Below are 18,270 nucleotides of genomic sequence, written 5' to 3' on the forward strand. Positions count from 1 at the left end.
GATTTCAGGCATACCACAAAGACAAAGGTATCGCTGTGTTTTCCTCTATTTACTAATCTCATGGCATCACCTTGAAAAAGATATGTTTTACAAAGTGTGAAATAAAAATGCATTTTATCAAGGTCATATTCTTTACACAGTCATAAAGTCATTTATAAGGATAGAATTTACAGGTAAAGCTAATTTATTTATGTATTTATTTCTGTATGTATTTATTTTTTCTTGAGAAGAAAAATGTTTAAAAAAGAAAAATTATTTGATAAGGCATTTGTTATAAAAAATAAAAATAAAAATGCCCCCTCTTCTTAATTACTATCAGTTCTACTCTCTGCTGTACACATGGAGTTATTATTCAACTGATTATCATGTCCTTTGACTATCCCATTAATACTGTATAACAAGTGTCTTTTGAACTGAAAGTCTAATAAATTCTATTTTCTGTGTGTTAGAAATAGAAGCATTTAGATCTGCAAGGCAAATGTCTCATCTGATTATGTTCCCTACAGAGCACAAGTTATGCTCATAGTAATATGCAGTTTGCTTTCAGGGCTGTATACTTCTTTCTAAATTAAATTCATAGACTGTTAGGAATTATGACCAAAAATAGAACTCCATTACGTTTGGTGCTCTATAAAAAAAAAATTACCAGAAATGTTATTTTAGGCTTTTAGACGATGATAATTTACCTGGAGAAAATATTCCATCACCACATCCTCCAGGCCAACCAATGAGTTCTCTCATTTTCTTTAAGGTGACATATTCTAAGAGTACAAATACAGGAGCAATTTCATAGGTGAACCTAGAAGAAAAGCAAAATGAAACAATATTAGGGAAGCTTCACATATTGGAACCAAAAATACTGAAAAAAATATACAATACTGCTATCAAGTAAGAATGCTTTCAAAAACAGCAGTGTTAATAGTTTATTAAATAACAACAAAATACAAAGAGAAATCTTAATTTCTAGGTATAACTCGCACACAGTTTTCTAATGAACTAGGCAGGAAGGGAGGTTGTTACAAACATGTTGGAGAACTAACCACAGATCTTCTGTGGATGTAGACTTACTCAGATCTTTCTGTCTCTTCATGTAATCCTAGACAGACTGGATGATGTTGAGATCAGTGCTCCGTGTGAGCCATATCACCACTTCCAGAACTACTTGTTCTTTTTCATACTGAAGATAGTTCTTAAGAACATTGACTGTATGTTTAGGATCCTTGTCCTTTTGCTGAATGTGGAGCCAATCAGACATTTATGCTATATGTGTCTCTATAAGGGCACCCAGTGGTTGTGATGCAAGTTTCATGCCTATTTTAGATTTAGATTAAGAGGCATCTTAGTTTTATGGATCAGGTTTCACTAGCTACATTCACCATTCAGATACTTTGAGTTGTAACCACTAGAACTAGGAGTAAGGTAGATGTAAACACAAGGGTTAGTCTACTAGAGTCCAATCATTGATCGCTAAGCATTTCCGCCTCTTTTAGAAATGTATTGGGGCAGATTTACTAATCCCGTGGACGGCATGAAGTTACTGAGACTGTCTAGGCATGCACCAACTTTATCACAGCTCCTTATTCTGGTTGGTAAAGTTGGTGCCAACTGTTGGTTGGCTTACTTAGTAACATAATTGTACTCCAGAATCGTGGCACAATTTGAATGCAAAAAGTTGCATTTTAGGCCATACCCTTTTCCTACTAAGCCATGCCAGTTCCCTCTCAGCCACAATCCCTTCTAAATTTGATGAACCTAGAGGTTCCAAATTACACAAAATTCCTCCAATTTGTGCCAAATTTCTAACAAGGTCTAGAAGCACTCACAATAGTGAATGTGGCCACTGTTCTATGTAATTGCTCTTTGGAAACGCCATCCTGGTGAGGATAGAGAGGTTCTTATGTTTTAGTCAATGGGGAAAGGTGGTACATTTTATTGGTGCCTCCCGATTTGCTGCATTTTGATTGGCCCTCAAGGGGTTAATAAAAGGCATATTGTCTTTAAGCAAACAATAAAGGCCGAGGTATAGAACCGTTTCTGTGACTGTTCCATTCAGGTGACTGGGGCTTGCAGAAATCCATGTGCTTCCTGTAGAAACAACCCCATTCACATGTATGGAACTGATTGTCAGTCGTAGAAATTACTGCAGCAATTCTGCCACATGAAAATTTACCCTTTAGCCAATTTCACCCGACTGTAATATAGGCACATTTATGCACCCATATTACACCAATAAGTCCAGGCCTACCCTCAGGTCTTATGACCCAAACTGACAACATCATAGATTCCTAGGTTCAGGTCATCAGACCGGCTGGACAGGCCAGGATGTGCAACTGTAATATGGCTCTGCTAAAATGCGCCTTTATTATAATTGTGTAAAAGTGGTCTTAGAGTAAATTTAACATAGGACAATTGATACCCAATAAATGTCACAAATCACTGAGGAAAAAAATCTTAGATGGCTGGTAAACGAAGTGCACAAAAGTACCCCATACCATTGGGATTGGCATTTCCGGTTTTGTGAAAATATAAAAACTAATATTTATTAAAGGAGTTTTCCAAGATTTTTTATATTGATTGGCTATCCTCAGGCTAGGTCATCGATACGAGATCGGTGGTGGTCCAACTCCCAGGATCAGCAGTTTGAGGAGGCCATGGCTCTCCAGTAAGCTCCACAGCATCCTCAAAGCTTACCAAACTCATTGTGCATTGTATAGCAGCTGTGCTTGGTATTGCAGCTCAGGCTTCTTCACTGGAAAGGGACTGATCTGTGCGTAGGCCACGTGACTGATAAATGTGATTTTACATGGCCTCACCTCCGTTGATCTCATATTGACAACCTACCCTGAGTATAGGCAATCAATATGAAAATCCCAGAAAAGCCCTTTGAATTTCTATTAAATAATCGAATCAGGTTGATAAAATATAAAGAAAGGATAATGTACATTAACTATTGTTTTAAAAAAAATAATCTAAACTTGTATCAACCAAATAACACCATGATATGGGCTATTTTGTCAAAAACTACAATACTACTAAAATAGTAGCAAAATAGCAATAAAACAAGACAAACAGTTGGGGACACTTTGCTATTTTTGCAGAGCCCTTGCCGAAAATAGCTATTTGGCTATTGATGCAGAACTGATAACATGCTGCATATTATACACTTACATGGCACTGACATACTCGACAGTGCTGTACAGACATTATTATTACTCGTGTCCCCAATGGGGCTCACAATCCAAGTTCCCTATCAGTATGTCTTTGGAGTGTGGGAGGAAACCAGAGAACCCGGAGGAAACCCACGCAAACACAGGGAGAACATACAAACTCCATGCAGATGTTCTCCTCGCCCAGATTCAAACCTGGGACACCAGCACCACAAGGCGCCAGTGCTAACCACTGAGACACCGTGCGTATACTTATATATTCATGTACAAATGCTACAACAAAGTATATATCAAATAATCCTAACTACTGCACAGTCTTAGTTATGGCTACTTTTGCACAATTAGCACAACTAATGTTACATGCCTGGACGAGTGCACCATCTTTGATGTTGATATTGCACAGTTTAAATTGTATATAAATGTTCCCAATGAAGTGTTTTTTTTTTTGAGTTGTAGGTTGTGCTATGTACTGGCAAACTGGAAAACATACAGTGTAATGACAATGAGTGTATGTACCAGGACGGTAGTACCCTCCTGACCAGAATCCACCACTGTGAGCAGTAACAATGTGCTAGAAGACTCTGCCCTCAGTGATCTGCAATCACCATGCTTTTGAACCTGTCCACAGTAAAGCCTAGGTGAGTTTGACTATCCTTGACTGTCTGGTTATTACAAACACCTCAGCTATACCTGAACACTACTGCAATGTAGTGTTGGCGCTGCAGCAGGACAAGGACGGCGTTGTACACACCTGGGTGGTAGTAGAAATGGAGAAGAGCGTAGTCATACCTAAAGTAGTTTGCAATGTGATGGTGGCCACGGTTTACAGTGCTTCTTTTGCAGATATGGGCTAGCAAAACCTCATTGAAGTGGATGATGAGCGCCACTGGAGTTCTACATATGTAAACTGCATGGCCATCAAGATTGCGAACGGCTTTTTGAGTGAAGGCGGCAGAAATGACCAGTCAGGGTGCTCCATGAAACAAGGTTTTCCCTTGTTTCATGGCGACTGCACACGACCGTATGTATTTTGCAGTCTGTAAATCGTGGATCCACAAAATAGAGGTGCTCCCAGGTGTACCCATGTATTCGTACTCTCATGCGCTCAGGATTGTGCTCCAAGCAGGGCAAGAGAGGACATCCAGTCCATCAGAGGGAGTGGAGCTGCTGAGGACAGCACTGGTTAAAAGTAGAGGATATCTATGGGGTGAAATCACCTACCCTGCCAGAAAATGTTGTTGCTGACATTGTCCTCAGTCAGTAGAGCTGTCACCCAGTAGGGATGTGCAGAAGACGGAGCTGAACACCTGACAGAATGGTGCAGATGGTCTTAGTGCAGCCCCATAAGAGCTGGTGAAGAGGATGGGAGTGATAGTGACACCGATGAAGTGAGGTGTCACTGTGTACTCCCTCAAGCCTTTGCTTCCTGCAAATCGGTGCAGTGGAAATGTAGTACTGGAGAATCAGGTGATGATAAAACGTATAAAAGTCTCTTTTACTAAGTTCAATGTACAGGGTGGGCCATTTATATGGATACACCTTAATAAAATGGGAATGGTTGGTGATATTAACTTCCTGTTTAAGGCACATTAGTATATGTGAGGGGGGAAACTTTTAAAGATGGGTGGTGACCATGGCGGCCATTTTGAAGTCAGACATTTTGAATCCAACTTTTGTTTTTTTCAATTGGAAGAGGGTCATGTGACACATCAAACTTATTGGGAATTTCACACGAAAAACAATGGTGTGCTTGGTTTTAACGTAACTTTATTCTTTCATGAGTTATTTACAAGTTTCTCTTTGTTTACAGCCATTGACATGTCGCCGAGGTTAACACGTGAGGAGCGGATAGAAATTGTGTTGATGTCTGGTGAACGCAGTAACCATTGCAGCAGATTTCAATGCAAGACACCCTACGAGACCACCCATCTCCCATGCTACAGTTAGCAAACTGCTTGCTAAGTTTCGTGAAACTGGTTCAGTGTTGGATTTGCCAAAATGTGGACGCATGAAATTGGTCTCTAATGAAGAAACATCAGTGGCTGTCCTAGCTTCATTCAGCAAGAGCCCTCAGCGTAGCACTCGCCGCATGTCACTGGAGAGTGGCATTAGTCGAACATCCCTTCGGCGGATATTAGCTACTCACAAATGGCACCCTTACAAACTCCAGCTACTGCAGCATCTCAACGAGGATGACCCAGATCGGCGCAGAATGGGCAAAACAAAAATTGGAACAGGACCCTCAGTTTACGCAGAAGATTTTGTTCAGTGATGAGGCAAACTTTTATGTGAATGGTGAAGTTAACAAACAAAACCACCGCTATTGGTCTGACACTAACCCACATTGGATAGATCCCTCCAAGACTGTTGTAACAAAAAAATTGATGGTATGTTGTGGTATATGAGGTACAAAGATAGTGGGGCCATTCTTCATCAATGGAAACCTCAAGGCCACTGGATATGCGAAATTGCTACATGATGATGTGTTTCCCTCTTTATGCACTGAAGCTGGCACGTTCCCTGAGTTTTTCCAGCAAGATGGTGCACCACCACATTATGGGTGTCAGGTCCGAGCATTCCTAGATGAACAGTTTCCTGGAAAGTGGATTGGTCGTCGTGGGCCAGTTGAATGGCCCCCAAGGTCTCCCGATCTGACCCCCTTAGACTTTTATCTTTGGGGTCATCTGAAGGCAATTGTCTATGCTGTGAAGATACGAGATGTGCAGCACCTGAAACTACGGATACTGGAAGCCTGTGCTAGCATTTCTCCTGCGGTGTTGCTATCAGTGTGTGAAGAGTGGGAGAAGAGGGTTGCATTGACAATCCAACACAATGGGCAGCACATTGAACACATTTTATAAGTGGTCAGAAACTTGTAAATAACTCATGAAAAAATAAAGTTATGTTTAAACCAAGCACACCATTGTTTTTCTTGTGAAATTCCCAATAAGTTTGATGTGTCACATGACCCTCTTCCTATTGAAGAAAAAACAAAAGTTGGATTCAAAATGGCCGACGTCAAAATGACCGCCATGGTCACCACCCATCTTGAAAAGTTTCCCCCCTCACATATACTAATGTGCCACAAACAGGAAGTTAATATAACCAACCATTCCCATTTTATTAAGGTGTATCCATATAAATGGCCCACCCTGTACAACAAAATGCAGTACCACTAGGTCTAAGGTACTGCATTAGCACAAGTTTGATTATCACTGACTGTCTAGTCATTGCCAAAACTTCTCAACTCTACCTGCTGTTTGGGAATGACCCTCTATACGTGCAGCCCACAAGTCGTTGACTGAGCCCGAATTTTGGTGTAATATTCTGAATGGTTTTCTCTACTCAGTCTTCTTCAGTTTTTTGTGAGATTATTGAGCACTTCCATTCTGAAAACAAATACTATTAGAAAGCTATGCTCTTCCTAAAATCTACATTTTGAATTAAAACATTATTTCTGCCGCGTTTCAAGCTGTGTTGAACCCAGTATAGTTGTGTATATAAGCCCTAGGCATGAAAGCAATAGCTGAAACCAATCTCAGGATTAATTTTAACAATTCTCAGCCTAGGCTCCTGACCGTATAACAGGGGCACACAAAGAAGAGAGGGGAGGCGCATGGCAAAGATCAGTCTGAGCCCCCCGATTATTGTGCCAACCAGGACAGGCGTGCTGGTGTTTGTTTTTCCCCTCTTTCTTTTTTTATTATCTTTGAGCCTCACAATGCAGAGTCCTGCGTCCTTTCTCACCACCCAGTAAAAAAAGAGCATTGGGCTAACCAGGGCTGGGGAAGGGGGGGGGGGTCTCTCTTAAAGGGACAGATCTCTGCAGTGTGTTTGTAACTATGATATGTATGACCTTGACTAAAAAAAGGACAATACTGTAGATATTATTGCAAGACAACTATTCAAACAATTTTGTGTTGATATCGGAAGCTTCAGGCTTGATGAATGGCTCATTACACAGCCATTTGTCTTTTTCACAAGTCGTCAGGAGTCAGAGGAAGGCTTTCATGTCTCGTGTGCTTCTGTGTGTCTTTTGTGGGCAGCATTGTTCTGTATGTCACAAATTTGCAAAATGAATTGTGTTAGAATAGTGTTTAGTATAGTGTTATAGTATAGTGTTATAGTATAGTGTTATAGTATAGTGTTTAGTATAGTGTTATAGAATAATGTTATAGTATAGTGTTATAGTATAGTGTTATAGTATAGTGTTATAGTATAGTGTGATAGTATAGTGTTATAGAATAATGTTATAGTATAATGTTATAGTATAGTGTTTAGTATAGTGTTATAGAATAATGTTATAGTATAGTGTTATAGTATAGTGTTATAGTATAGTGTTATAGTATAGTGTTATAGTATAGTATTATAGAATAGTATTATAGAATAATGTTATAGTATAGTGTTATAGTATAATGTTATAGTATAGTGTTATAGTATAGTGTGATAGTATAGTGTTATAGAATAATGTTATAGTATAGTGTTATAGTATAGTGTTTAGTATAGTGTTTAGTATAGTGTTTAGTATAGTGTTATAGTATAATGTTATAGTATAGTGTTATAGTATAGTGTTATAGTATAGTGTTATAGTATAGTGTTATAGTATAGTGTTATAGTATAGTGTTATAGTATAGTGTTATAGTATAGTGTTATAGTATAGTGTTATAGTATAGTGTTATAGTATAGTGTTATAGTATAGTGTTATAGTATAGTGTTTAGTACAGTGTTATAGAATAATGTTATAGTATAGTGTTATAGTATAGTGTTATAGTATAGTGTTTAGTATAGTGTTTAGTATAGTGTTATAGTATAGTGTTTAGTATAGTGTTATAGAATAGTGTTATAGTATAGTGTTATAGTATAGTGTGATAGTATAGTGTTTAGTATAGTGTTATAGTATAATGTTATAGTATAGTGTTATAGTATAGTGTTATAGTATAATGTTATAGTATAGTGTTTAGTATAGTGTTATAGTATAATGTTATAGTATAGTGTTTGGTATAGTGTTATAGTATAGTGTTATAGTATAATGTTATAGTATAGTGTTATAGTATAGTGTTATAGTATAGTGTTATAGTATAGTGTTATAGTATAATGTTAAATGTATAGTGTTTAGTATAGTGTTTAGTATAGTGTTTAGTATAGTGTTTAGTATAGTGTTTAGTATAGTGTTATAGAATAATGTTATAGTATAGTGTTATAGTATAGTGTTTAGTATAGTGTTATAGTATAGTGTTATAGTATAGTGTTTAGTATAGTGTTACAGTATAGTGTTTAGTATAGTGTTTAGTATAGTGTTACAGTATAGTGTTTAGTATAGTGTTTAGTATAGTGTTTAGTATAGTGTTATAGAATAATGTTATAGTATAGTGTTATAGTATAGTGTTTAGTATAGTGTTATAGTATAGTGTTTAGTATAGTGTTTAGTATAGTGTTTAGTATAGTGTTATAGAATAATGTTATAGTATAGTGTTATAGTATAGTGTTTAGTATAGTGTTATAGTATAGTGTTATAGTATAGTGTTTAGTATAGTGTTATAGTATAGTGTTATAGTATAGTGTTATAGCATAGTGTTATAGTATAGTGTTATAGTATAGTGTTATAGTATAGTGTTATAGTATAATGTTATAGTATAGTGTTATAGTATAGTGTTATAGTATAGTGTTATAGTATAGTGTTATAGTATAGTGTTATAGTACAGTGTTTAGAACAGTGTTTAGAACAGTGTTATAGTATAGTGTTATAGTATAGTGTTATAGTATAGTGTTATAGTATAGTGTTATAGTATAGTGTTATAGTATAGTGTTTAGTATAGTGTTTAGTATAGTGTTAAGTATAGTGTTAAGTATAGTGTTTAGTATAGTGTTATAGTATAGTGTTATAGTATAGTGTTTAGTATAGTGTTTAGCATAGTGTTATAGTATAGTGTTATAGTATAGTGTTATAGTATAGTGTTTAGTATAGTGTTATAGTATAGTGTTATAGTATAGTGTTATAGTATAGTGTTATAGTATAGTGTTATAGTATAGTGTTTAGTATAGTGTTATAGTATAGTGTTTAGTATAGTGTTTAGTATAGTGTTTAGTATAGTGTTATAGTATAATGTTATAGTATAGTGTTTAGTATAGTGTTTAGTATAGTGTTATAGTATAGTGTTTAGCATAGTGTTATAGTATAGTGTTATAGTATAGTGTTTAGTATAGTGTTTAGTATAGTGTTATAGTATAGTGTTATAGTATAGTGTTTAGTATAGTGTTTAGTATAGTGTTTAGTATAGTGTTTAGTATAGTGTTTAGTATAGTGTTATAGTATAGTGTTACAGTATAGTGTTTAGCATAGTGTTTAGTATAGTGTTTAGTATAGTGTTATAGTATAGTGTTACAGTATAGTGTTTAGTGTTTAGTATAGTGTTTAGTATAGTGTTTAGTATAGTGTTTAGTATAGTGTTTAGTATAGTGTTATAGTATAGTGTTACAGTATAGTGTTTAGTATAGTGTTATAGTATAGTGTTTAGTATAGTGTTTAGTATAGTGTTTAGTATAGTGTTATAGTATAGTGTTTAGTATAGTGTTTAGTATAGTGTTTAGTATAGTGTTTAGTATAGTGTTACAGTATAGTGTTTAGTATAGTGTTATAGTATAGTGTTACAGTATAGTGTTTAGTATAGTGTTTAGTATAGTGTTACAGTATAGTGTTTAGTATAGTGTTATAGTATAGTGTTTAGTATAGTGTTTAGTATAGTGTTATAGTATAGTGTTTAGTATAGTGTTTAGTATAGTGTTTAGTATAGTGTTTAGTATAGTGTTATAGTATAGTGTTTAGTATAGTGTTTAGTATAGTGTTATAGTATAGTGTTATAGTATACTGTTTAGTATAGTGTTTAGTATAGTGTTTAGTATAGTGTTTTGTATAGTGTTATAGTATAGTGTTATAGTATAGTGTTTAGTATAGTGTTATAGTATACTGTTTAGTATAGTGTTTAGTATACTGTTTAGTATAGTGTTATAGTATAGTGTTATAGTATAGTGTTTAGTATAGTGTTTAGAATAGTGTTTAGTATAGTGTTTAGTATAGTGTTATAGTATAGTGTTATAGTATAGTGCTTAGTATAGTCTTACTGTATAGTGTTTAGTATACTCTTATAGTATAGTGTTATAGTATAGTGTTATAGTATAGGGCAGTGATGGCCAACCTTTTACAGATCGAGTGCCCAATCTGCAACTCAAAACCCACTTATTTATCACAAAATTCCAACACAGCAATTTAACCTGAATACTACAGTCCAGTATAGTGTATCTTCCATGTACTTTATGATTTAGCTATAATATCCTGCCTACATTCAGTGCGCTGCCTATGCTGTTCATAGCGCGCCCTGCACTGATGAATGGCAGGAAAAGTCCAAGGCATATTGGTACACCATAGACATTTTCCAGGGTGCAGGTGCCCACAAAGAGGGCCTTGAGTGCCCCCTCTGGCACTCGTGCCATAGATTCGCCACCACTGGTATAGTGTTTAGTATAGTGTTATAGTATAGTGTTATAGCATAATATTTAGTATAGTGTTTAGTATAGTGTTATAGTATAGTGTTGTGTTTAGTATAGTGTTTAGTATAGTGTTTAGTATAGTGTTATAGTATAGTGTTTAGTATAGTGTTTAGTATAGTGTTTAGTATAGTGTTATAGTATAGTGTTATAGTATAGTGTTTAGTATAGTGTTTAGTATAGTGTTATAGTATAGTGTTTAGTATAGTGTTATAGTATAGTGTTATAGTATAGTGTTTAGTATAGTGTTTAGTATAGTGTTATAGTATAGTGTTTAGTATAGTGTTTAGTATAGTGTTTAGTATAGTGTTTAGTATAGTGTTATAGTATAGTGTTTAGTATAGTGTTATAGTATAGTGTTTAGTATAGTGTTTAGTATAGTGTTTAGTATAGTGTTTAGTATAGTGTTTAGTATAGTGCTGAGTATAGTGTTATAGTATAGTGCTTAGTATAGTGTGATAGTATAGTGTGATAGTATAGTGTGATAGTATAGTGTTATAGTATGGTGCTTGGTATAGTGTTATAGTATAGTGTTTAGTATAGTGTTTAGTATAGTGTTTAGTACAGTGTTTAGTATAGTGTTACGTATAGTGTTACAGTATAGTGTTATAGTATAGTGTTATAGTATAGTGCTTAGTATAGTGTGATAGTATAGTGTGATAGTATAGTGTTATAGTATAGTGCTTAGTATAGTGTGATAGTATAGTGTGATAGTATAGTGTTATAGTATGGTGCTTGGTATAGTGTTATAGTATAGTGTTTAGTATAGTGTTTAGTATAGTGTTTAGTACAGTGTTTAGTACAGTGTTTAGTATAGTGTTACATATAGTGTGATAGTATAGTGTTATAGTATGGTGCTTGGTATAGTGTTATAGTATAGTGCTTAGTATAGTGTGATAGTATAGTGTTTAGTATAGTGTTTAGTACAGTGTTTAGTACAGTGTTTAGTATAGTGTTACATATAGTGTTACGTATAGTGTTACAGTATAGTGTTACAGTATAGCGTATGCTATATAAGTGAGTATAATAAAATGAATTAACTGTTTATGTTGAGAGAATTTCTAATATATGCAATGAAAGGAATGTTTATATATATATATATATATATATATATATATATAATTATTTTTTTTAAGTAGGTATGAGCGAATTTCTTAAAATTTGTTACCTCTCAATTCATCTGAATTGGCCAAGAAATTTGATTTGGATACGGATCGATTCAACACAAATCAAAATTGCTTTAACCCCTTAACGCAAAATGCCATACATGTACAGCGGGGGATGCTGTGCCAGAACACATTCCGCCATACATGCACGGCAGGCTGATAGGGCGGGTGCAGAAGCTGCGCCCGCCCGATCACTGCAGGGGTCCGGAAGTCCCTGGTAGCCGGGCCCCTGCTGTATCTGCCGGCCTTGCTGTTTACAGCGATGCCGGCGGATGAACCCCTTCTATGCCGCGGTCAGCGCTTACCGTGACATAGAAGTGGTTTGCGGTGAAGGAGCGCATCGGGTCTACGCGCTGCTGTGGCGGGGCCCCATGTATGACAAGGCAGCCCGATGCTGTGCAGAGGCTGCCCAGTGCCTTGCATGGCATGGTGACCTGCCTTCTACGGGTGCCCAGGAGATCCAGCCTCAGGCTGGGACTTCTAGGAAACCTGTAAGTGTATTACTCAGTGTAATCCACTAACAGGCAATGCATTACAATACAGATTTATTGTAATGCATTGCAGAGGGGATCAGACCCCCAAAAGATGAAGTCCCAGAGTAGGACAGCAATAAAGTGAAAAAAAAAAAAAAAGGGTTTTCAATAAAAAAATAAAAGTTTCAAGTAAAAAAAACCACACATATTAGGTATCGCCGCATCTGTAATGACCGGCTCTATAAACATATCACATGATCCACCCCGCCTGAGAGACACCATAAAAAAAGAAATTGTGTTAAAAAAAGCTATTTTTGTCACCTTACATCACTAAAAGTGCAACACCAAGCGATCAAAAAGTCATATGCACCCCAAAATTGTACCAATCAAACCGTCATCTCATCCCACAAAAATGATACCCTACCTAAGACAATCGCCCAAAAAAAATAAAAAACTATGGCTCTCAGACAATGTTGGTGTATTTGGAGCACAGCTCCGTTTCTATTGGCATAACCATCACCCTCTTTTCACCATACCCACATCACACTGCGGCACAGTGTCTGAGGAAGGCTTTGCATAGCCGAAAACGTTTACACACGTACTGCCGTATGTTACTATACTTTATTTTGAAACAAAATAAAAAGAACAACACAAAGAACTCATTTATCTGCTGTGATCTTTGTAAAAATATTACCTGGGGTGGGAACCCTATGCACAGCAGCAACCGACTGTTTGCGAAACAAATTTTTGTATAAAATCTCAGACAATAGAGACACTAAAATATGTTTTTTTTTGTTTCAAAAATGATAATAGTGTATAAAACTTAAAACTTAAATAAATAAAAAAAGTATACATATTAGGTATTGCCACGTCCGTAACGACCTGCTCTATAAAAATATCACATGACCTAACGACTCAGGTGAACACCGTTAAAAAAAAAAAATTTAACGGTGTCAAAAAAGCTATTTTTTTGTCACCTTTCATCACAAAAAGTGTAATACCAAGCGATCAAAAAGTCATGAGCACCCCAAAATCATTCCAATCAAACTGTCATCTCATCCTGCAAAAAATGAGCCCCTACCTAAGACAGTCGCCAAAAAAAACAAAAAACTATGGCTTTCAGAATATGGAGGCACTAAAAAAATAATTTTTTTTCAAAAATGCTTTATTATGTAAAACTGAAACAAACAACAACAAAAAAGTACTACAAGACAATTTAGACTAGCACATTCATATACATAGTCACAGGTGCATATCCATCAAGCAAACATGGTTGATAAAAAAAAATGGCTGCACAACTTTACACTTACAGACATCTGAGAAATGGGGATCATTGTAAATTAAAGTGGTATTAAACCTACTATAAATGGAAAAATGGAAGCTCTTAGCGCACATTTTTGATCTAACGTGTGTCGGGCCCATCTACCAGGCGTCAAGGTGGCTTCCGCAGACGGGTACCTACCACTAATATACCGCATTTCTCAGCTATATTGTCTGTAAGTGTAAAGTTGTGCAGCCATCAACCAAATAAAAGTAGTCATGTTTAGTATTGTTGCGTCCGTAACAACCTGCTCTATAAAAATAGCTCATGATCTAACCCGTCAGATGAACGTTGTAAATAACAAAAAATAAAAACAGTGACAAAACAGCTATTTTTTTGTTACCTTGCCTCACAAAAAGTGTAATATAGAGCAACCAAAAATCATCTGTACCCTTAAATAGTACCAACAAAACTGCCACCTTATCCCGTAGTTTCCAAAATGGGGTCACCTTTTGGGAGTTTCTACTCTAGGGGTACATTAGGGGGTCTTAAAATGTGACATGGCAAGTTAAAATTATCCCATTGAAATCTGCCCTCCAAAAACCATATGGCGTTCCTTTCCTTCTGAGCCCTGCCGTGTGCCCGTACAGCAGTTTACAACCACATATGGGGTGTTTCTGTAAACTACAGAATCAGGGCGATAAATATTCAGTTCTGTTTGGCTGTTAACCCTTGCTTTGTTTTCGGAAAAAAAATATTAAAATTGAAAATCTGCCAAAAAAGTTAAATTCTGAAATTTAATCTCCATTTCCCATTAATTCTTGTGGAGCACCTAGTTGCGAATTTTTCCAAATTTTTGGTAAATTTGGTATTTTTTTATAAATGAAAAGAGAAATATTTTGATTCAAATTTACCACTGTCGTGAAGTACAATATGTGGCGAGAAAACAATCTCAGAATTGTAAAAGCATTTTAAAGTTATCACCACATAAATTGACACATGTCAGATTTGCAAAAATCTGTCTGGTCCTTAAGGTGAAAAATGGCCCGGTCCTTAAGGGGTTAAATACTTGGATACATTTCTCCTCTATTTCGCTCTCTCTCTCTCTTTATCTCTCTACCCAAAAAAATCATAAGAAATTCTGAATCTACCAAAACAGAATAAAAAAAAAAAAAATTTCAAGTTTAACTCGATTTGCTCATGTCTAACTGCAAGAATGGACGGCTCCAAACTAATGGAGAAGCTGAAAGCTTCCTTTTAAGACTTTGCAAGGAGTCACGACGGGACACCAGTGTATAGACAAAATGGCGGCTCGTAGCCTTTCTAAAGAGGGGCCTATTTACAGCTAATTACAAACTAATTCCAGTCAGGAATAACATAAGAGCAGGAAAGTGAAAGAAAGTAACAGAAAACAGGAAGGCATTTAAAAGAAGTTACAAACTGGTCTTCATAATGTCAATGCAAAAAGCATACTCTTCTCCATTTGTCCCTCTCTCCTATGTGACTACATTGGACATGCATAGCCCATTGTCATGTTTCTTCCTCCTTTCTGAGCCGTCAGACTGCTCTCATTGGCAGTTACTGAGTGGTTAGCACTACTATACTCCACAGTAGTGTTGAGCACGAATATTCGAATAGCGAATTTTTATCGCGAATATCTCCACTTTGAGAATTCGCAAATATTTAGAATATAGTGCTATATATTCGTTATATTGAATATTCTGCATTTTTCCATCTGAACACATGATTCCTCTCTGCTTCTTGCTTGTGGGCCAATGAGAAGGAAGCAATGTCAAGTTCACAACAATACGTAGTGCACCAATCAGTATTCTGTAGTCAGACCTGCTAAAATGGGAAGTTGCTCAAAAAAATATTCTAATCACTGCCGATTAACGCAATCACGAATATATTGGAGGACTTGACTCTATCTGCATATAAAGCTATTCTAATGTTTTGCCGTGCCAACCATTTTCTCCAGTCTCAAGAAACTTATACCAGCTTGAAAAATGTAGCCAAAGTGACCCACACCTGTATTTCGCGTTACAAATTCGCATTACGCGATTTTTACATTGCCGATTTTTTGCATTCAATAAAATAATCTCGAATTCTTAAAATTCGTGAATATATGACGAATATTCGACAAAATATTTGTGAAATATCACAAATTAGAATATAGCCCCTGCGGTTCATCACTACTCCACACAGCACTTTACAGGTATTATCATCACATTGTCCCCAATGGGGCTCACAATCTAAGGTCCCTATCAGTATGTCCTTGGAGTGTGGGAGGAAACCCTCACAACAATGCAGAGCTGATAATATGCTGCATATTATTATTTTACTAACTCATATTGCACTGACATATTCCACAGCATTATGCAGACATTATTATCACTTGTGTCTCCAGTGGAGCTCTCAATCTAATTTCCCCTCTCAGTATGTCTGTGGAGTGTGGGAGGAAACCGGAGAACCCGGAGGAAACCCACGCAAACACGGGGAGAACATACAAAATGACGGCTCGTAGCCTTTCTAAAGGGTACAGATTCGAACCTAAGACCCCAGCGCTACAAGGCACCAGTGCTAACCACTGAGCCACCATGCGCCTATATGTCTTATAAATGCCAATATACCTGTCTTAAACTGTCCTGAAAAGTGTAGTCATATTCTTCAAATATGAGCGCTGAATTCTAGAGTCAACTCTTCACTCATACACAAATTTCCATAATGTGATCCGTACTGTCTACAGGACTGACATATGCTAAACATTCTTGACATAATGTACATCACTTAGGCTAAATGACTACTGTATTGAGTAGTATAGAAGGCAAGACAACAGACACCACCAAAAAAAAAAAATACTAAGTGATTTGGCACATGGGTCCACATTATGCATTTGAAAATTAGCACAAAAGTGATGGTCACCTAATCTAAGATTTATTTGAGTCTTATGTTAGGTACAAATGCTCCTGAAGTGTATGTCTAAAAATGTGTGTAAACTAGACATATCGTAATGCCGACAGTCTGTGACTGCAGGAATCTCCCCTCTTGGTGGACATGGCCACTGGAAATCTCACTCCTCCAACTTAACTGTGCTGTCTGTGCCCACCAGCATCTCTCCCCTCCCAACGGGTACAGCTGTCGGAGTGTTTTGCTTTGCTGGGCCCACAGTGTAGGCCTTCGTCTGGCCATTCCTACCTACTGCCTGCTATTCTCTTCTTCCTTAGGGCTCATGCACACAAACATATTTTCTTTCCGTGTCCGTATGCGGAGCCATTCATTTCAATGGGTTACTCCGTGTGCATTCCATTTCCGTATGTCCGTATTTCCGTTCCGCCAAAAAAATAGAACATGTCTTATTATTATCCGAATTACGGACAAGGCTAGTACTGTTGTATTAGTCCTGAAAGAAGAAGAAAGAAGACGATGCCGGTTGCGCGAACAAGTGGATGAGGTGAGTTAATTATTTTTTTATTTTTTAACCCCTCAAGGCACATTTTAGTAAGCATTCTGTATTATTTTCCCTTATAAACCTGTTATAAGGGAAAATAATAAAATCTACAGAACACCTAACCCAAACCCGAACTTCAGTGAAGAAGTCCTGGTTTAGGTCTGAGTACCACATTCAGTTTTTTTATCACGCGCGTGCAAAACACATTGCACCCGCGCGATAAAAACTGACCAACGCAACGCAATCGCAGTCAAAACTGACTGAAATTGCATGCGAACTCGCACAGGTTTCTCGCAATGCACATGCAGCGTCCCACTCAGGAGCATGTGGGAACTGCAAAATAGCTTTAAAACTGCAGTATCATCTTGCATGTTATTTTGTATTACAACACCTGTTGTATCCCTGTTCATAGGGTGGTCTGGTGTCATTTATACATCCCACCACTAGATGGGGATAGTACTTAGGTCATATAAATATCTAGGTCAGGCCTAGTGGGAGAGGTTAGTCAGATTAGACAGGTCAGGTCAGTGATTAGTAGTCTGCTGCTGAGTTTGAGAGAGTGCAGATCTAGCACTTCTGCTCAGATGAAAGTCTAGTCCAGAAAGGGACAAAGGAAAGAAAAGACTAAAAATACAAAGGATAAAAGCCACAAACCAGGCATAAAAGACCTTTGGGTATCCAGGTGAAGGATACTATAGCCACCGGCAACCTCACCAAATTACACTGATACAGAACCTTCAAGCTAAGCTAAACCCAGCCAAACCTATTAACAGTGGATCAACAGGATTCCTTTTACACTGCAAAAGACTGTATTCTGTTTGATGTACCTACTGCAACTGGAACCAACATCAGTAAAAGCTGTGAGTTATATCCTACCACTGTCTACTTCATTCTTACCATTGATTGTACCACCATTAACGGTACTGGCGTCACGGCAAATACCATCAAGGGACTCAGCCGCAACAAGCACCCTAAGCACCCCTGACATCAAGGGCACCTCAACCTCCATCTTGGCTGATGCTTCCCTACCACAGAGTGTGCCCCAGAGGATTTCGTGCTGTCTTCCTCAAAACTGTGCTGCCAGCCCAGGGAGACTTTCTGCTAACCGTGAGTAAACCGATGAACTGTGTTATTGTTTGGCCCCTCATCGGCCCACCGTGCACCTCGCGTGTTGCCCCAGCGCTACTGGCTGGCTGCATATTTTTTCTTGGCG

At 37.0% G+C, this 18,270-nt stretch overlaps 1 protein-coding gene across 1 annotated transcript in view; it reads right to left on the minus strand.

Annotated features, from left to right (window-relative positions):
• The window catches only part of GAD2 (glutamate decarboxylase 2), a 135,903-nt gene that overhangs the window by 70,438 nt on the left and 47,195 nt on the right, over positions 1-18,270 (minus strand). The window contains exon 6 of the mRNA XM_040433011.1: positions 687-799. Within this exon, the coding sequence (XP_040288945.1) occupies positions 687-799 (113 nt within the window). The remainder of the gene's footprint in view (positions 1-686; positions 800-18,270) is intronic.

Source organism: Bufo bufo, chromosome 5 (genome assembly GCF_905171765.1).
Source record: "Bufo bufo chromosome 5, aBufBuf1.1, whole genome shotgun sequence".
Classification (NCBI taxonomy): domain Eukaryota; kingdom Metazoa; phylum Chordata; class Amphibia; order Anura; family Bufonidae; genus Bufo; species Bufo bufo.